This window comes from Amphiprion ocellaris, chromosome 21 (genome assembly GCF_022539595.1).
Source record: "Amphiprion ocellaris isolate individual 3 ecotype Okinawa chromosome 21, ASM2253959v1, whole genome shotgun sequence".
NCBI classification, from domain to species: domain Eukaryota; kingdom Metazoa; phylum Chordata; class Actinopteri; family Pomacentridae; genus Amphiprion; species Amphiprion ocellaris.
In genome coordinates, this window is record NC_072786.1 from 7496438 (window position 1) to 7517340 (window position 20903).

At 38.7% G+C, this 20903-nt stretch overlaps 2 protein-coding genes across 3 annotated transcripts; one reads left to right on the plus strand and one right to left on the minus strand.

The window, feature by feature from the left end:
* Positions 1-2878: 2878 nt before the first annotated feature.
* Positions 2879-8151, minus strand: LOC111579800 (ras-related protein Rab-19-like). Its single transcript, XM_023287240.3, has 4 exons — positions 7348-8151; positions 5225-5408; positions 4341-4444; positions 2879-4252 (listed from the first exon to the last, which is right to left on the minus strand). Exons 1-4 carry the CDS (start codon positions 7540-7542, stop codon positions 4067-4069), a joined length of 669 nt encoding a protein of 222 aa, XP_023143008.2. The 5' UTR covers positions 7543-8151; the 3' UTR covers positions 2879-4066.
* Positions 8152-10419: 2268 nt separating this feature from the next.
* LOC111579804 (tetraspanin-8-like) lies at positions 10420-20528 on the plus strand. Of its 2 annotated transcripts, XM_023287246.3 has the most exons (9): positions 10422-10632; positions 11194-11259; positions 11698-11811; positions 11971-12045; positions 12199-12297; positions 14368-14454; positions 16276-16335; positions 16446-16529; positions 19172-20528. In XM_023287246.3, the coding sequence occupies exons 1-9, from the start codon at positions 10552-10554 to the stop codon at positions 19274-19276; spliced, it is 771 nt and encodes a 256-aa protein (XP_023143014.1). In that variant the 5' UTR covers positions 10422-10551; the 3' UTR covers positions 19277-20528. The 2 variants fall into 2 exon arrangements, with proteins under 2 accessions (XP_023143016.1, XP_023143014.1); XM_023287248.3 differs by lacking the exon at positions 11971-12045 and having other exon boundaries at positions 10420-10632.
* Positions 20529-20903: the final 375 nt, after the last annotated feature.

Below are 20903 nucleotides of genomic sequence, written 5' to 3' on the forward strand. Positions count from 1 at the left end.
ATACATTACATAGTAAAATAGGACATAGATATAAAGTAAAATAAAAATAAAATTGTGGAAGTACATCTCCATAGTCAATGAATTCAACTGGCTAGTTAGCTCAGTCATTCACCATCCCTCCAATGTCACCAATCTTTATTAATTCTAGAAACATCCTCCAAATGATATAGAATTCCGAAGCTCTCTTTTTAACCATATATGTCAGTTTCTCAAGAGCCAAACTTGAGGTTAAGTTAGTTAGAAAGCAAACATCTTTAATTACATACTGACTTTGTACCTACAGCGCAGAGCTCCCACTCATCCATTAAAAATGACAGGACGCAGATGTACCTCACAGCGCAGTGACTCATCGGTTTAATGAGGACATGAAATTTCCAGACACTTTGCCGAGAATATGCCAAAAAAGCGCCACGACTGATAATTTGGGGAAAGCCTGCCAGATTATAAAAATGAGCAGATATGAGATGTTTACAATGAACAGTAGGGATGATGGAAACTTTGAGTCTAGTACAAATCAGGCGTTTTTGGTTCACTTTGACCTCTGAATCTACTCAAATACACCTTAAAGGATCTGCAGGTGACATTTCTGGAAAAAAAAGAGCATTTTACATGTGCAAAAAATGGAACTCTGTAGATTATATTTAATGTTTTTGGAAATCAAAAACAGTCGCTTTTCACTGATAGTCAGTTGGTGACCCTAACATGAGGTCTTTCTCCAAAACCTCATGTATTCTTAGCTATGAGGACGTCATATATTGAGCCCCAAGATGAGCTTGATACAATCCATCCATCAATTATCTATACACTGCTTAATCCTCACTAGGGTCGCGGGGGGGCTGAAGTCTATCCCAGCTGACTCCCTGGACAGATTGCTAGTCTGTCTCAGGGCTACATATAGAGACAAACAGTCACACTCGCATTCACACCTATGGACAATTTAGAATGATCAATTAACCTCAGCATGTTTTTGGACTGTGGGAGGAAGCCGGAGTACCCGGAGAGAACCCACGCATGCACAGGGAGAACATGTCAACTCCAGTCATATTATATTAATCATTTATTGATTATCAGATGGAGCACTGCTTTTGAGAAAGAACCAAACTAAGCAAACTAAACTTGGTTTGTTCCCTTAAGGTGAGATCCAGGTGGTTCAAGCATTGTGCAACCAAATCGATAAACTCTGATACAGATTAGCTGCATCGCTGTCAGAAAACAACAATCGGAATGGTTCCAGCTACATTACTTCAAGGTTTCAATAAGGTCTGCCAACTTGGCATTCGACACAAAGAAAGATTATATCCTGAATGTGAGCCTTGTCAGCTCGATTTTAGAGGAAGTAATCTTGGCACAGCTTGCCCTTAAGGATGATTTGACTTTTTTCCTGTCTCCTGGCTTGCATCTAAACCTGGTTAATTGTTTCTTAGTGCGCTCACAGATGTTTTAAATCACTTTTATTGTGTAAGGAAGTGAGTGTCCAGCAACAACAGTCATGTGTAACAGAACACTACCATCTAGTGTTCAAAGGAAATAGTTGCGTCAGAGGATGATTTAAAGATTTGAGGAGGGTGTTGTGCCAGTATTCGTCACAGCTCAAACTTCTTCAAGGTAGTTCTCAGACAGTGAAAAGAAATTTAAATACAGCTTGTTACATTTGATTAAATTCTAGCCATTCTTCTTCATGTGGGGAATTAGTATCTGATTGAGCACGACAACAAAATAGACATCAGAGTGGAAATGTCAAGTCATAGAGCAGAAATCACAAGTCAATAGCAAGTCATATATCTGGGATGCATAGAATTAATAAGGGTTGTCGATTCCAGCCGGTAGAATGTTTTCCCAATGTTCCTGAAGGCCTTGGTGAAGTTAGCAGACATTTTGGGAGACAGGATCATGTTGTTGGACATGTCCAACCAGAACATTCTGCAGATGTTCAATGGGTGACATATCTAGAAGTATGCAGGCCATGGTAGGAGTGGAGGATTTTTAGCTGCTATATGCAGCAGTGCATATTCTGGTGGGATTCTGTCTTGTTGACATGTCAAGTGATGGTGGCAAATGGACAGGATAACAATAGATGTGAGGATTTCATCTCGATATCATTAGATATTGAGCTAGGCCTTGTGGTATTATTTGTTCATGACATATTCCTGCCTACAATATCACTTCTCCTTCTCTATGAGCCACCTAAATGTTGACATCCACACATTGTTCACCCATGAGACACCAAACGCAAAGTCTGCCAACTGAAAAGATGATAAATCAACAAAAAAGGCCGTCCTCAATGTTGATAGCGTCCAATGAACGTAAGTGGGTACCAACTGGAGCTGATTACATTGCTCTGCTTTTAGGTGAAGGCCTTGGTATGGGCGTCATTATAGCAAACCATATTCCCTTCTGTGATTCCTTACACTTTGAGCAGATATCTTCTGGTTGTTGGTCAAACACCACAAATTTCATCAGCAGTGCAGCTGATCACAAATGATTTTACAGATGGACAAGCTGGATGTGATGATCCTAAGCTCTAGTGGTGTCAGATTGCCTGTCGTACCATGTTGTTTGAAACTAATTCTTAGATGACAAATGGCGGAATTGTGGACATTCAAGTGCCTGACTACTGCCATAGCTAACATACTAACATCCAGCATGCCAACAACCAAGTCTCGTCTCCCTCTTGTCATCTGTGGCATCATTCCATTTGAATAAAGTTGAATTTTGAGGTGACTTCCGATCGTCATGGGTGAACAAAACTATTTATTGGTCACAAGCTGATCATTGCCCTTTAAAGCCACATCTGACAAGAGTGTGGATTAACTAAAGGATAACCATAGGAACAGAAATTAAATTTTGAACTTTTTCTTTAAGTCAGAAAAGAAGACCATTTACTCGCTGCAGTTAACATGGTCTACAGATTATTGAATGGTTTTAATCATTTGAAAATACAATAAATCATCTAGTATGGCCTTCAAACTTTCATCTCAACCTACTTGGGAGTTTTGATAGATGTTGGACTGACAGCGCTTTATTCCACCATCAACACACCAAATGAGAAAATACTTGTAGAAACTAAGCCACAGTATTGATTTGTTGCTAATGTGTATGTGACCCTCTTAGCCAAAGCACTAAAATAGAAATAGGTTCCCAAACAGAACAGATTTGCGGTGCTCCAAGCGTAATGCACGCCCCCCTCATTAGGTGAGCTTAAATGAAAGTAATAAGTCAACCTCAGGGGACTGTTGGGGTTGTGACTCTTTGGCACTGTTATTTTGGTAATTAGTGGCTGAAAAACCTGCTTTAGAAAACCGTTGTTCCTCACAGCAGGTCAGTTTTGACCCTGATTTATTATGTGGACTGACAAGAAACTGAAAGAGACCATTTGGAACACAACCAAAGCAATTCATGACAAAGTGAGACATCATCATGTTTAGAACCGTCACAAGACAAAGTCAAACAAATATGAATAATTCACAGTGTTTTGGTTTGCAGCAAGTTCTCGTGGATGTTTTCCAGCATCACAGCGGCATCACAAGAAGGGCTGAAATCTCATCTTATAGTCCTTTTCCAGGTTTTTAGAAGTTTTCTCAGCAGCGTGAAGCATGAAGACAGCATTTAGACAAAATAAAACACAAAGAATAGTAATTCCAATGTAAAAACACAGAAGAGATACAGAACTGTGAATCCGTTTCCTTGGGTGACATTAAAAACCATGACATTAACTAAAAAATGCCAACAGTTCAGGTATAATTGATGCAGATAAGACTGGTCACTGTAACCTTCGTAGAACACTGATGACACCCCTCACCATCACCATTTTCTCTTATTTGTTTACTGGCAAACATGCCTGGTTCACAGTTCTCTCAGGTCAGGTAGGTCCCAGAAAGTACACTGAATTGATATTTTTAATACTTTAAAATATTTTCCTTAATCTCCTCAATGCAAAGGTTCTTGGTTCTCGAGGTCCTGCTGGTTCTAACCCACATCCAAAGATTTTTCTTCCATTCCTGTCCAATATTTTAATAAAGTCCTTCAGTTTATAATCTCGAACATCCCCATCCTCTCTTCCTGTGCATCAGCAACACGTCTTCTTCTCTGTAGGTGTATATGCAGCTGCAGCGCCATCGACTGGTCGAGAATTGGATCTGAGGAGAACGTGAGGTGTGTTGCCGTCCAAGTCCCCCTGCTGGACATAAAGGCCATTACGAGACAGCAGCTCTCTGGCCATCATCAGGAAGGCTTCTTCTACATTCTGACTCTCCTAGATGGGAAAAAAACATTCATGTAACAACTATAACCAACTGCAGAACCTCTCCTTTGTGTTTTAGCTGTGTAGAAACACGCTTTACCTTTGCAGATGTTTCTAGAGCAGCTAGGATCCCTTTCTCCTTTGCTAGATTGCAGGCCTCCTCAAACTGAACCTGCCGTTCGTCCTCCAGGTCACATTTGTTGCCTACATGGAAACAAACAGTAAGCTGAGTGATGTATACACAATATCCCAATTTACATGCTAACATCTCAGCATGATTAGGTGTACATACAGCGCTGTAAGTACTTCTGCAAACATACGTTTTAAAGTGGAATGCGAACAGCAATATGTTTGAAGGTACTTTGTTGTACTGGAGTTGATTCAGCAAACTGACAGTTTAAATTTCCCCACGTTAGCATTCATAAAGTGAATAAATTTGAATTAAAGTTGAAAATATTTATCAACCCCTCCATCAGCAGCACATTGCTTTGTGTTTCAATTCACTTGCTTTTTACTATTCAAATAACAATAGTTTAAAGTTAGAAATTTATTTTCAAAAGATTTTCTTTCACAGTTTTTGATACCTGTGGGCTGCTCAAAGTCCTTAGAATAAAATCTGAAGCATGATATGTAATATTGACTTGCGAGCTAAATATTTGTGCATTTAAATATTTAGAGGCCACAGACTAACTCCACAAGGTGTATAGTATAGATTTGCACAAGCAAACTACACTACGGTATTAATTATGCATTTGTAATGAAGCATTTTTTTGGAAATAGTTTCTGGCTGTCTTTTTTTTTTAAAAAAAAACAAACAAAACAAAACAGGGCTGTCAAACCTGCCAGCAGGTTTTAGAAGTCAGAAGGTTAATACATTGATAGTTACGGTGCTCTTATTGCAGGGTTATTGTAATCATCTGTTGTTTTGTCCACCCACATACTATTTTCATGCATTCACACATTAACGTTCCCACTCACGCCCACCTATGACAACCAGCACCACGTTGGCAGCTCCATACAGCTCCACCTCCTTGATCCAGTGGGTCACTGAGTCAAAGGTGGAGCGTCTTGTGATGTCGTAGGCGATCATGGCTCCGTGAGCGCTGCGGTAGTAGCTCTGGGTGATGGTACGAAACCTCTCCTGACCTGCCGTGTCCCACACCTGCATCTGTGACACCAAAAGTGCGAAAATTATAACCATAATCAAGGTAATGACATCCATGTTAAGGTGTGAGATTTGAAATTAAATGGGGTTTTCCAATAAAATGGATCATATCCTGCTCACAGTGCGTTTTGGATTTGGGTTCTGACACACAAATGATCACCTACAATTCGGTAACTCAGTGAATGAGCTATACATGACTGGATATATGACTGATATGCATATAAACGGCAAGAAAACGGGCTACACCAGCACACACAATTGAAATAATGTTTCAGAGCAGATCCTTTGATCTCCCTGTGCAGAAATCTCCCTGAGGATATAACAGACCAGTATGGTAACAACTGTCATAGCAACCAGTGAGACTCACAGCCCCAGTTATTTGTCTTCTCAGTGCAAGTGTAAACGGTTTGTTAGGCTAGAAAATCAGATAATAACCAAGGAATTAAATAAAAGCTTAACCTGACCATTCTGGCAGTATTTCGCCCAGCATTGTGACTCCTTCATTATGTACAAGTTGTAAAAAAAACATTAGCAAACCACTAAGTGAATTGGCTCTTGTTGAAACACTACCAACTTCCTTATAGTGTTTTATAACTACATGCATGCTTTGCAACCTTAACTTACATGAGCCGTGATTTAACTGAAATATAAAATCTTTCTCAATTTACTACACTCATCAGAGTGTAGTAAATTGGGATTTGCCAGTACAGAAAGTGTTTTTTTGACCTCTCTGTGCTTCCTTACCCTTAGTCTATACCTGACAGTGAACTATAGTGTCTGTGTTTGCCTGCTTGGTCAAAATTCATATGAATAATCAGTCTCTTGAAGATTATAACAACTGCATAAGCCGCAATCTAACTGAATCACATAGCAGAAGTACTCAGGTGATGCAGTAACTTTCAGTTCAGGCAGAACTAATTGTGATCCGCCTAAACAACTACTTCTTTTTCTAGCTTCAGGACAGAACAGAGGAGTTTATTTCTGTCTGTACAAAAGCTCAAGCAGAAAAACCTGAACGGCAGGTCCCTCATGTGAGCAGCTGGTCTGACTGGTTTTGGACTAACTATAGCCAGAAAAACACTTTGCTATTTTGTCATTGACACCCAGAGTTTATCACGCCTGCGTGTTTGAAAGAAGCCCAGAAATTGCCCCATTTATAGTAGCAAAACCTTACGTTTTCCATTTAGTTTTCCAGATACACAAAAGTATTTGGACACCCAGCTAAAGAAATCAGCTTGGACTTGAGAAAAACAATTGTTGATGCTTGCAAAGCAGAAGAACCCAAGTTTATTGAAACATTTCCAAGTGAGAAGTACTGTCAAGAAGTTCATAGAGAGCCGCACAGTACAGAAGAAGACTGGCAGAAGTGAAAGATTCCAAAGACTCTGGAAAGAAAACTAGTGAGAGAAGTGTCTAAAAACCGGACAACAGCTGCCATGACACTGGTGAATGATTTAGCCAAGTCTTGAACTGAAATCTCAAAGAAGACAGTCCTGCATAGAAATGTACTGTCAGGTTGCAGACCAAGAAGACTAAAGAAGATGCAAATAAACCTAGTATTTTTTGAAATGCTGCGTTAAAAACTCCTTGCTCTGTAGAACTGCACTTGGAAAATTCTGCCTGATGATCCAAATTTCACTGAACGCTCTTAGATTTCCCTCACATTAGAGCTAAAAGCAGTTTACACACCAGAGGTCAATTGGTGTCCACATACTTTTGAGTGCATAATGTATTTCAATCAATATTTTACCAGAAGGCCTGACTCCTTGCTGTCATAGTCAGAGCCAGCTGACTCTACAACCAGATAAGGATCAGAGCGTTTACTAGGTTATCTGTTAAGTAGTATCTAAAGAATAATAACTCCTGATACTCCAATTCTGAGCTGATTCAGTTGGTTTCTTGCACAGAAAAGTCAACTTTTCACACCACAAACTGGACTAACCTTGACTTTCTTCCCCTCGATATCCACAGTTCGCACAGTGAAATCCACCCCGATTGTGTTCTGCTGCTTCTTAGAGAACATCCCAGACTTGAAATTCTGAACCACACAGGTTTTCCCCACGTTGGAGTCTCCGATCAGGATGATCTTGAACAGAAAATCAAAGGAGTCGTCATGCTCAGGTCCTGGCGTCTGCATGGTGGAGCCTTTTCTGTGCTGATGAGGAGGAAATGCTGCCTCCTTTACTGTAGATCACTTGGAATGTTTGGCCTTTGAGGTTGAGGTGAGAGATGCTGAGTTATCTTTATCCAAAACAACGTGCTGCTCAGTTTCTTTCTCTAGTAGAAGCTACAGCTGATCAGCCGGGTAGATCAGCAGCAGTTGCATTAGTTCAGCCTGTAAAACCAGTTTAGGGTTGTAACACAATTTGTCAAAACGCAAACAGAACCTGCTCAAATGCTACAAAACACAAAAACAATCAATTTACTTGAGCTAAAATTTCAACTATTAGCCGTTTACGTCTTCAGCTGCTAAAAACTAAAGTATTTTCTTTGTAATTCTGCATTTTCTCCGTTTGTTCAGTCTTTCCCAGGACAAAACTGCCTCAGTTCTGCTTCCCCTTTCAGCTCCTTCTCAGGTGTTGACCCACTTTATGGCCCACAGCATGAATCCTATCCTTTCCTGCTCAGGCTCTGGTTGTAAAAGTTAAAAAATGAGATGCTTGTTTATCATCCAGGTCGCTGTCTGATCCACCTGCTGCTGCACGTGTCAGTATGTTTCCTCCTCCTGGTTCTCTCATCAGGTTTTCCTTCCTCCTACAGTCTCTCTGTCTTCACAGCACCTGTGGTAACAATAGAAACCCACCCTACCTGTTCTGGGCAAGTGGCCCGGCCCCATTATCGCTGTGGATTCTGGGAAATGTAGTCACCTAACCTCTTCAAACCCCACAGAAATAGTGTCTGTTTAAAGTCACTAAATGCTGCATTAATGCATCTCGGTGTATTAATTTAGGAACTGTACTTTAGTGCAAAGCTGTTTGTTATAGTTTTCCAAAAGCAGCTGTGCATTTTTCCATCAAGTTTATAAAAATCCACTTGTGTAGACATGCGATTGTAATACACTTTTCCCTTTTCCAAGGTTTTGTTATAGTGTATAGGCTATTATTATTTTTCAAACTAAAGTGGCATTAAATTAATAAAAAATAATATTTTAACGTGTTTTATACTTAAGTAAGTAGAGATGTATGTTTCATTATGAGCATTTTGTTAATATTACCTCATTGTAAAACCAAATAAAATGTAATTTAGTATAATTAGTATCTTAAAATTCAGCTTTTTAAAAAAAAGTATTTTATAGTTTTCCATACTGCATGACTGCATCATATTATCTGTCCCGTCATTTCCAGTATTCATTTTAAGATTTTTTTGTTACTTTTTAAGGGTTTGAAAGGGTTGCAACTTATTAGGCCCAACTCTTACATCTTCATATCCCAGCTAGATCACTGAGAGACCAGATGTTCTTAGATGTTCTGAGATCTAGACACTAAAATAGAGATGATCGAGGCCTTGCAGCAGTTGTTTCTAATCTTTGAAACAGTTTGGCTTTTCATGCGAGAACTTCTGTTTGGAAACTCAAGTTGCTAAAAGCCCACTTTTTCTCTTTGGCATTCGATTTAAATGAAGCTTAAGACTCTGATTTCAACCCGTATTATTTTGCATCTTTTCTATATTCATTATTTTATTATGTTTTATTAAGATTTATCCTTTGTGTTTCACTGTGTCTTATGACTTGCTGTTTTTCAGTTGTGCAGTACTGTGTTTCTTGCTATTTTAAATGTGCTGCACGGATAAAATTTATTTTTTACTTGACCAAATGTGGACACTCCAACATTTCATTTAAGCCATTTTTAATCATAACAAAGTTTTTTGACATCACAGCTCAAAGCTTATTTTGGATGTTTGTGCCTGCAGACACATGTAGGAGCCTTTAAAGCTTTGGGATCTCAGAACTTGATTTTAAATTCTAGCTGACAATTTGAACAATGCTGAATTATATAGAGGAGGAAATGGCAAGTATGGATTATGACTCACATACTAAGCAAATGTATGGCTTCAAAATGAAAACAAATTGAGTTTTTGAATATTTAAAGGTGAAATACACATCTACAAGCAATTCTCAAACCAAGAAATGGATAAAAGCAACATGTTAGTAGTTGCGCTGATTTATTTAAGTGTGACAACAAATGAGGAAGACATGAACAATGGTGTCAAACATATTACAGAGAAGACATTAACTGCACCTTTTCAATAAAAGTAACAGCTATTTTAAATTTGTCCACTGTACTGCCACAACTTATATATATTCTTTTATGTATAAAACTAACACATTTACAATGCAGGGGGACAACTTAATCTTCCTTCTTTATAGTTCCCACTTTAGTCTGTGTGGTGTGGTGGTCACGATCACTACACAAATGTGTAAATGAATGTCATTTTAAAAATTATTTCTAGATCTTGACTAGTTGTTTTGATCATAAAGTAAAATACGAGATTGTTCAGTTCCAGATACCTGCGACTGAATGTTTTGTGCTTTTTGCAGAAACATTGTGATCTGAAAGTTATAATGTTTATGTATATTTTCATTTCATAATGTATTTTTTTGCACTAAAGCAAAGGGAAATATTTGGAGTTGTTGCTATTTATAGGTTATTATGCTGTGATTGTACTCTTCCACTTAAGACCAAATTGGGCTGAACGTGGCCCCTGAACTATGATGACTTTGACACTCTTGCTCTATACTTTTTTACTTGTGTCAATTTTGCAAACCTGGGGCAGAGTTTATATCTATAACTGACCCTTTATATTGTTGTTTATTCATGTATTTTTATGGTCAACATGTGTCACAGCTACAAAACATCATCAGCTTAATGTATTTTTAGATTCAGTAGGGAGGGATCACGCACATAATCCACTCAAACGCTGCTGCAGCCACTCCTGATTGAATCTATAAATCCTGTGCGTAAAACCTCCTGATCCCAACGTTTCCCTGATGCCCCTGAACGCAGCGCAGCCCCCTACATCCAGCACATCACAGTGACGTCCTGTGCGGATGCAGGAGACAGATGCCCTCACTGCTACAGCTCCAGGTCCTCAGCCTTGATATTCCCTCTACGTAAAAAGGGCGTTTGGAAGCCTGGCGAGCAGCAGGATGCAGCGGAGCGCGGTGGTCGTGGTGGCGGACAAAACGAGCCTGAAAAGGCCGTTCATCTTTGCAAATGCTGTGCATATGGTAGGTACATTTCCATGAATGCAGCTTAAGCCCCCGAGGCCTGTTTGATTTCCTTTGTATGGGCTGTTTTCTGTGATGAAATGTTGCTGCGGATCGTCAGTGAGGGTCGCGATGGAGCTTATTTGTTACTGCAGCGAAGCATCTCCATCAGTGTTGTGTTGCAACGCCTGCAGGATGCTTTTACATTGGTTTTATACACAATTAAGTCATGAAATAGGGGAAATTCTGTTGGCTGATTGCAAAAAAAAGATGCAGCAATGATGGTTATGATTGCATCCTTTTTCATTTTTCCTCATATGAACCCGTTTCCCCTAAAATTATTCATCTAATATTCTGAAAAAGCTCATATTGTTGTATTTTTTAAGTGCAGGCCTTCCTTTGTTTTGTTAATCCTGATCTCCTCCCACTGCCTTCCTCTGCTCCTTTAAGAAGTGAAATTAAAAACATGTCCAAGCTGCAAAATCCAATTCAGACACTATATTATTAATCTATTAATCTCCTGCAGCCTTAAACACTTTGTTTTCTCTAAACTTAGAACAAATGTGTGTTTCCTCTCTGAAGGCGCTGTGTTTCTTCATGTTGACTATGACAGTGGCGTGGCACAGGGACCTCCTCCAAACTGGCAAAGTAAGATTGACTTCTGCTTCTTTTTTAGTCCCAGCAGGAGAAAAAAAAATAACTCCTCTCTTGTCTCGGCTTCAAAAAGGAGACGATTATTAATGCATGAGCCTCCTTCCATCAATACTGGCTGAACGCAGCACCTTTTTTCAAAAATGTGTCCTTTTTCCCCTCTCTGGATGAACTGCTGGCTCGTATTTTGAAAGTGTTTGCTTGTCCCTGAGCCAGACAGTGAATTATCTTCACGCTGTTCTGTGGCCGACCGTGACCTATGACCTCTTTTGTAGCCGCTGTCTTTGCAATGCATCCTTGACAAACGAAATAAGATTAATTCTAAGTGGAAGTGATTATCTCAGGTCAGGTGAATGATTCTTCCTGCACATATCCTTTGATTTTAGCCCATTTTATTACAAAAAAACTGACATCCTGTGTGATTTCCCTCTGCAGATGGTGTCCCATGCTTCTGTAGTGATAATGTACATCATAGAGATCGGCTGCTTGCTGCTCTCGGTGCTCGGCGTGTTCGGAGCCTGCCAAGGAAAGAGATGGTGCTTGATTCTGGTAAAAAAAAAAACAACAAAAAAAAACAAAACACCAATTTATGCATTTTATTTCAACTGTGTGTGTTATTGTATCTCTGTCAAACAATTTTCTTTTCCCGTGTGTGTAAACTGTACGTGTTTTATAGTGCAAAATTCTGTTTCTTGTGTGTGTGTGCAGTATGCAGCCGGGATGGCAGCAGCCAGTCAAACAATAATTGTTAGAACAGCACTAAGTTACCAAGATATTTATGAGGTACGGTAAACGGCTTGAACAAGCAATTTGGATTTTTTTCTCCCTACAATATTTAATTTATTCTTTAGAGTACAGCAACAGCTAAAGCTTATAAAAAGCTACGGTATGTGTGCGTTTACAAAGAAAAGATTCCACCGTGATTCCTCCCCTCAGAAACGTGTGGTACGTGAGGAAACCAAGCTGCTGTCCATGATGCCGCTCAGCACAACAAGCAAAGCCAACAGGACGCTGCTGTACAGCATTCAGGAAGAGGTGAGCAGCATTATTTAGTATTTTGAGCTCGTTGCCATTGTGCCAAGTTTTGAATGCAGCCATTTTAACTCTTTGATGCGCAGTGTGGTTCAGGAGATACTCATTTTCCATTGGATTTGGGTCACTTTTGACCCATGTTGTGCATCAGAGGGTTAAAAAAATGTGTCAAAAGCGCATTGAACATAGAGGCACACTTACAAGAATGAACATCTCAAGATATCATCTAAAACTCTGGGAGTATTTTAAATTACCACAGAACCAAAGGGTGATTTATAAACTGCACAGAAAACACACAGAGAGAACTTCTGTTTGCTCTCTGTGCTCACATATATTGTATTTTAATACAGCCAAATCCCCAATAAAGCTGTTCTCATTTAGGTATTTTCTGTTTCTGTGTTAAGACAAAAAAAGCTAGCATGAAATTGTGCCTGAAGAGCCACCCATTGAGACTCCATGTTAACCAGCAGTCATGTCCAAACTGCTGCAACCTCAATTACATTTAATGCAAATCACCTCCCAACTCACTATTCGCGAGCTAAAGACGATGGTTGTGCTGTGAAATTAGCAGTATTTTTACAGGATTGCTACCGCCAAAGTCAGAGAACGGTTACACAAATCAAGAGGTATGTAGTTTGTCCATGTTGTACTTTATTCAATACATAGACCAAGGCCTCCTTTTCATTTATTTGTTATGTTCAAGCTTCCAGGGTAACTCTATAGTTTCACATATTTAATATGTAAACTTCTGTGTACACGTTGTTGCTTTTTTGGGGGAAAATGTATGTTAGTGGCAGCCATAGACTTGTTAGTTCCCTACCAAGCATCCAGACCCCTCAGGTCATCAGCAACAGGCTTACTGTCTGTTCCCAGAACCAAAACCAAACAGAGTGAAGCAGCATTCAGTCCATGGAACAAACTTCCTGAACACATGAGGCCTCATTTAAATCAGGCCTGGAAACATTATTTACTACAGCTTTCTCAGATTAATCATCTTAGTTCTTTAATTAGTCAAATCATGTTTTATTTCTAGGATTTTAATCTCTATTTTAATGTAATTCTTTAATTTTAGCGCCTTAATATCTTGCGTTTGTTTTGTGACTTTAATTTCAATATTCCTTTCTAAATATATTTCCATGCCTCTGTAAAGTCCCTTGACTTGCCTTGGGGATGAATGGTGCTATGCAGATAAACTCATCCACTACATTGAGAAACAGGTGTAAGATTCAAACCACATGTACGATTCCCCTCTTCCTCAGTGTACCACAGTCAGTAGCCTCTTAGAGCTTGTAGCATTAGCTCTTATTAAGGCTTCTGATTGGCCAGCATGGTTTTAGGGTTAAGGCTATACTGCTGCTTGTTGTTTTAACGTGCTCTTGACTGATCTTCAGTCGTGTTTTCACAGTGGACAGGGATCTCTTGAAAATTCCCATTTTTGGACTGGGTCTTTTATTTGGAATCATCTCTTAGCAGCAGAGATTGTATATGCGGGTATTTTAAAGGAATGCAAATACATACTTGTAGCAGTTCATGCTAATGGCTTCACACAACACACACCTTATCTTTGTTATCAACAAGACAAGGCCCATTCAAGAGTGTCCCTGCTAGCTGACAGCTTCCACCAGCTTGTTTAGAGCTTGTATAGTGTGATTAACTTTGTTGTTAGATCTGCTGAGACATTCAGTCTTTAGGTTTCTAGAGTGTTCTGGCAGCTAACCCTGAAGCATGGAGGCCAACATCTTTCTGCTAAAACAGCCTAAGATACCCCAAAGTGAATGTTCCTTTCATGCAGTTACCCCTCAAACACACAGACACACAGCATTCAGAAAGCATTAAACAAGACTGAAGCCACACCTGCAGTATATGAAGCCTGAAGGGCGTCACCTGACCAGTAGGTGTGTCTTCTCTTAAAGAAACATCCTCCAGCTGTAGGGGAATCATTCTCCATACAAATCCATGCTGAAAAATCCCGATTTTAAACTGAAATATATGGAATAATAGGAAGTAAGTGCTGCATGTGAGATTTGCTGTTTATTTGACGTGTTTTTTTTTTAATGTGTGTGTTTCCTCCAGTTTGAATGCTGTGGGCTTATTGAAGGATACAAAGACTGGGGTTCTTCCATCCCTCCTTCCTGTAACTGTCAGTATCCAGGAAAATGTGTAAGTATCTCCTTTTACATCTACACAATATAGGCGGTGAAGTTCCCACATCAGGATTACTGCTTTTATAGGCACACTTTGTCTTTGATCATTGATTTTATTGCTGAAACTTGAAGCAATAAAACACTGGAAAGCACTGGTTCCAGAAAAGGTTCCTTGGATCCGGTTAACTTTCTCCTATAGCAGCTGTCAATCATCCTGGTGTGCAAAATAAACCATTAATACAGTTTTAAAATGCAAGCTCCAAATACAAAATGTGAAAATGATGAGTCAGCTGAGCTTCATTCCACACAACTACCAAGGCAAAAACGTGAGATTCATGGTAAAAGTCCAGTATTGTCTGAATGGTTGTCTAGTGAGATGTTTGTTATTTTGAATGGCGCAAAGCTCTCAGACTGAGGAAGAACAGGAGAAAAAAACACCGGCTCCACGTGTCTTTATTGTTCCACTGCCTGCTGTAGTTTAGAAATGGAACATAGAGACAGAATAGACAGGCAGGTAGACCATTACGACAACCAAATCAATATAAAACGAGCTATCGTATTACGTGATGATATAAACAAAATAAAGATGAAGGTAGTGCCAAGCATCACATACAAATGGATGCTAACTGTCACAACATTACAGCCAAAAACGACCAAGAAATGTTTGAAGAATCAAAGAAAACATGCACATTTAGTCTATTTTCTGCTTGAGGTTCATCTGCATGTTTCATTTGATTCCATTTTTCAGGGTGACACTTTTTCCTTCATTTTGTTCAAGATAACAGATCAGTGTGTACAAAAACGCCACCTAGTGACCGATTAATTCTCTTTCTGTTGATTCCGTGGAGCTCAGCACCCAGAAAGTGACACTTTTTAGTGTTCAAAACGTTTTTCTTTCCCCTGATGAGCACAGATATAAGAGAATTTCAGTGTTTTTTGCTTTATTTTATTTCATTTCAAACAATTTCAGCGTAATTTTATTGTTCTATAGCCTACTTATCGGTTTGAATTATGTTTTATATTTGTTCTCAAATTGCTCCCGAGACTGTTTTAATACAGCTACCTGAATTAATAAAAGCAGAACTGTGTATATGCAACAAGAACATCTAAGCAGCACATTTAATGGAATATGCAGTTACAATCACAGTCAGATTTGCTATTTTTTGTCTGCTTTCCTTCCTGACTTTGGCTGCAGCAGCTGTTATTTTAAGCCTCTATTATATTTTTTACTGCTCATATGGGTTTAGGATTATAGTTTAATCTCCATGTTAGAAATATTCAGCTTGTCTTTGACTGATTATCTCATGCCAATAGAGTGGCTTTTTTGTTCAAGATTCAAAACCAGCATCATGTGACTGTTTTGTTAGGTTTAACAAAGCCTGATAACAAAAAGATATCCTGGATTTGCTGAGCTGACTTTATAATAAAGGCCTCTATGTACAGAACAGGACATGTACTGTTTAGCAGAGTGCCGGAGTAGAGATGGAAAAAACTTCAGGTACTTCCACCTGAGAAAAAAGTGGACTGAAATGTAATCTGGCTTCATCTGAGAGCCGTGACAGTCTGTTTTTCCTGTCAACAATGCATATACAGTAGGAAAACAAACAACGAAAGGCTGTAAGTCAGTAAGCTGAACTGTGAAGTAGGTTTACAGGGTCTAATAGATGTTTACAGTGTAGCTTCACATCACAGGGGGTAATATGTTATCATAACTGATTGGTGAAAGGAAAACTCGGGAATAAAAGACCAGGAATGTAACATAAAGATATATATTTTTAATTTTTACTTGAATTTGTCCTCATATTTGTCATATTATGTGATGATTTTGTCTCAACAGATCCGGCTAAGAGGCAGCGCCACACTTGGGGCACCAAAGAACCAATATGTTTATCAAGAGGTAAGAATCTTAATAAACAGACTTATTGATACAGTAAACTCTTGATTTTCCCATGAAATTTATTCTTTACTTTAAACTTTTATCTTCTGTATCTAATGTGTTTTTCACAGCCCTGCCTACCAATTTATGTTTCTGAACTGAAGCTTGCGTTCTCACTGGCGATGGGTATACAGTTTGGAAGTGGAGTGTTTTGGGTATGTACTTTTTAAAAAATCTATTTCTATATATGTGTGTTTTTGTTGTGAGATTTTACGTAGCTACTGCAGTTTTTTTTTTTTTTTTTAAGTGCTATCAAGTGTGTACCGATATAAATACTTTTTCTAAACCCTTAAACATAGCAACACGCTAGCACCACACAATTAGCTAAAATGTCAGTTTCCTGCTCGACGAACTTCAAATTTCAAAATACAAAAAGTAATAAAAAACAAAACTTTTTGTCCATATTCTAATTTTATCCAAACATGGCAAACATAACCTAGAATTTAAATCATTCTTCTTAAAGATTAGCAGATGTTTTCTACTCTCACAGCAGAACAAATTGGCGGGATTTACACTGCGTTAAGTTGTGCAGTTCCTGTGTGTTTTTTGCTCCTGTTGCATTTTCACTTTCTATGAGCTTATTTTTAACCGCAGTATAAAATCCTGCACCTCTGTGGACACAACAAAATTAAAAAAAAAAACAAAAAAAAACCAAACTTGTAATCAGCATGTACAACATTTTTCCAAGTGGCCACAAGTGCAAAAACAAAATGGTGGCTCCAAATACTATAGGTGTTTTACTATTTACATTTTTTTAAAAAAATTTCATACCTCAGTCTAGTTTAATTGAAAAGTCCTTGACTTTTTGTGTGTTCTGTTGGTCGTAGCTGAGTCACTAGTGGCCTCATGGTTGCACTGAGGAGGACAGAATTTTTACTTTTCACAGAATCTGGTTAGAGTGAACACTTTTTTTTTTTAAGATTTTCAAATATGGCATGTAGAATAAAGTCATTCTGATGAAATGCCGTGGCTTTCAGCTCACACTTGCATGGCTCAAGGACTGTCAGAAAGTTGAAAATTCTTGAGAATCTAAGGATTCTTTTTGTATTTACAGTTTCTGGCTTTCATAAATTGTGAGTTTTTGGAAGTTTCGGCAGGTTTTGGGATTCAGACGGTGAACTACATAAACTTTTCATGTTTTAGTTCTACCTGCAAACAAAAAGCAATGCATCCAATTTATTGTTATAGTACAGTTTCTTTTACCAGTAAACTACTATATATATTTGCAACTTTCTATATAAATGTGAATGCGTCATCTTTACTCTTTGGAATGTAGAGTGGAAAAATAAGGGAAACAGAACATACATTACATGGTCTATGGTTACAAATGTGTTACGGCGGATGCAGAGGCTCAAGAGCAGGGAAATGAGACAGCAGACGAGCGACTCAATTTAAACAAGATTTATTTGCACAACGGCTAAACCAAAAACTACAAACGGAACTCTATACCAGAAACAGAAGCCACTTAGAATACACAGTCAGCATATTAAACAAAACAACAATGCTGTATTTTCTGATGCTGCTGGAACGAGAACTTAACTGAACTCTCTGGTATGGGGTTGGAACCAAGGATTCTTGTCCCAGGTGTTCAGCAGCCAGCAGTTGGTACCTAGACATGAAGGCAAGTTGACTGTGACGGGGGTTCCAGCTCCCAGTGGAATGGCATTCCTGAAGTGGTTTGGCAGCAGCCAGAGTCCTCCTTAACTTTTTGAGACTCCTTGGAGAAAGCCCCTTTCCTCGTAGAGCCTGGAAGCCTCAGCCAGGTGGCTTTCCAACCAGAAGAGACGGTAACAGAAGCAGGCAGGAGTCAATACTGCACAGAGAGAACAGGGTTAGATGCAGAGCTGGGAAACACAGTGGCTCAGACAGATCTAATAGCAACACTAACTGTGAGTTAGAAGACGGTCCAGCAACCAACTGACAAGACGAGTCACTCTTTATAGTGAGCCCAGCAGCCTGATGAGCAACTCCCACCTGCACCCAATCAACTGATTGGTAATCAGCCACACCTGCTGCCCACCACTGCCACACACCTAGAGAGAGAGAAAACAGGCCGGAGGAAGAAAGAGCACTGCCACCTAAAAATAAACTAGTAATACAGAAGAGAAATAAAACAAACATGCACAGTCCTGTTCTAGTCTGTACAATGTCAACATTTGGCCACATCTTCTCATTTACATCACATCCTATGCCATTGTTATACTTCTCTCTCTGCTCCTCTGTGCTGTTCTGTAACCAGACTGAACAAAAAGTCCCTTTTTTTTAATGCGTTTTTATGTTTCTAACTTTAACACCTGGCTGTTCTCCCATTGAGAGCTGAATCAGGTGTGGTTGCTTTATCTTGCAGAACTTAAATCAGCTATTTCTCAGTGTTTCAATGATTTGTTTATTCAGAGATGCTCGTCAGCTGTTTCAATGTGTCTTTTTAGCAGCTGTTGTTACAGAAGTAGAGGTTTATTATAACTTTTATTTAGGGTTTTGAAGACTAGATTTTCATTTCTGGCGTGACATCTGCACGCATTTGTAAAGAAAGCAAGACGGATACAAGATTTTGTTACTGATCAAGTGGCATGTTAATAAAATCGAAGCATTTTAGAGACGTCTTAATTGACCAAACTTTGTCCTAAATGTTCACAACCAGATGGATGCTGTGCTCAACTGTGTGTGGAGTTTTGAAAATATGACAAAAACTGTAATTTGAGCAGTAATTCTACCATGATAGCCTGATTACTTTGAAGAAATTTAAATACGTATATTGAAATATTTGTCTTAATCTAACCTCTGCTTCCGTTTCCAGGTTGTTTTACTGGTTATGAGCATCAAGCTGATGGGTCAGATCAAGAGGAAACAGGAGTTCATGGCTCTCCTCCAGTCCAACAGATACGTCCCCGGTGCTTTCTAGTCACCTCGTACGTTTTAATATCCACTTCAAGCAGACCTTGTTTGAATTTGCACATGATGCTGTAAACCATAACCTGGCTACTTTTGTGCTATAGCAATATATGTTATGATTTTCTACATGTTAATGCATGTAACCGATGTTTAAAAGTAACCTACATGCATAGATCGATTTGAAGTTACTCTGTTTTGCCTTACTGCTGTACAAAAAAAATGCAATTTAATGAACTTAACCAATCTTTAATATTCATTTTCAAAAGGTTTAGTCATGTTTAAAGTTGAGTTTTTAATGAATATCCTGCCAAATCATGTTTGTTTGTTTTTAGATTTATCCTGGTGTTTTGTTATTTACAGTAAGAATTATCTCCTTTTCCAGCACAACTAAAGACTTATATTAATATAGTTAATTTAATTCATGTAAAACTTGCAAAGGCACTCACAAAAAGCTATTTTTTTCCTCAGTTGATTTTGTTCTAATTCAACACATCATCTGGACTAAACAAACATATTTAAATATTCTCTTAAGCACACGATGAATTTTCAGCATTAGAGCAACAAATAATCTTTGAAATAATAATATTAATAACCTTTATGTAGCACCTTTTCTTAAACAGTGTTTACAAAGTGATTCAATTATAGTAATGTTATTTAACAATGTATTTTCTTGGGTACATTTATCAGGAAGGGGAATGAGTCTCATCTCTCATTAGGACACCAGAATGTCTTGATGCCTTGTTATGCAGATTGTATATTTCGTTCTTTCTTGAAGCACATGTAGCGGGTAAATCCGTCCACTAGAGGGAGAGCAGATTCCGTTTCGTTGCACATTCTGTAGACATGCGGTGAGAATCCTCAGTTCTTTTGAATTCATGGTTTGTGGAATCGTTGGCGAGGCCGCTGCAGAAGGTCGTGAGAGGCTCTTGTAGGAAAACGTTGACACCACTCTCACCGAAGAAGCCTTTTTAACGCCACATCACTTCGAATAGAACTTGCTGCATGAGCTGCCTGCAGTTCAAATGTCTCCTTGATGTCTGTACGATCAAACGAATTTCATCTGAAAAACAGCAGATCCAGTGTCTACCTGTGCACTTTAACCATTAATGCCTAATATACAGTATGTTCTTGTGAGGTGTTTGGTGTTTTCATTTCCGTCATACACTGTTTTTGTTTGTTTATTTATTAATTTATGGGATGAACTTCTGTAACATTTTGTAAATAGCAGGAATAAAGATGTGATTCTTCTTTTTTTGTCTTCATTTTAGTTTGAAGTTGCGTTCTTTAGCGTGGGAACTTCCTGTCATGTCATTCACAAGTCATGGTCCCTGTATTAGTTATTAAAACACAACCAGCCACCATTTGTAGAAGATTTTCCTAGAATTTTTAGAACAGGTTCGGTAGCATCACTGGTCACAGACACATTGTCACATGGTTTGGTGTGAAGTTTTTCTCATCTAATTCTGGCTTGGTGATGGGAAGAACTAGACTTATTGTATTTCAAGTTTCGTCCAAATGTCTCTCATGCGTGGATCCCAGTGTGTTGTTTTTTTTCACTGAAAGCTGTGGAACTGTTACAGTATTTTCTGCAGAGATGTCTTTTTAAATGGAAATCTAAGAAATAGCCTCGAGCTTAA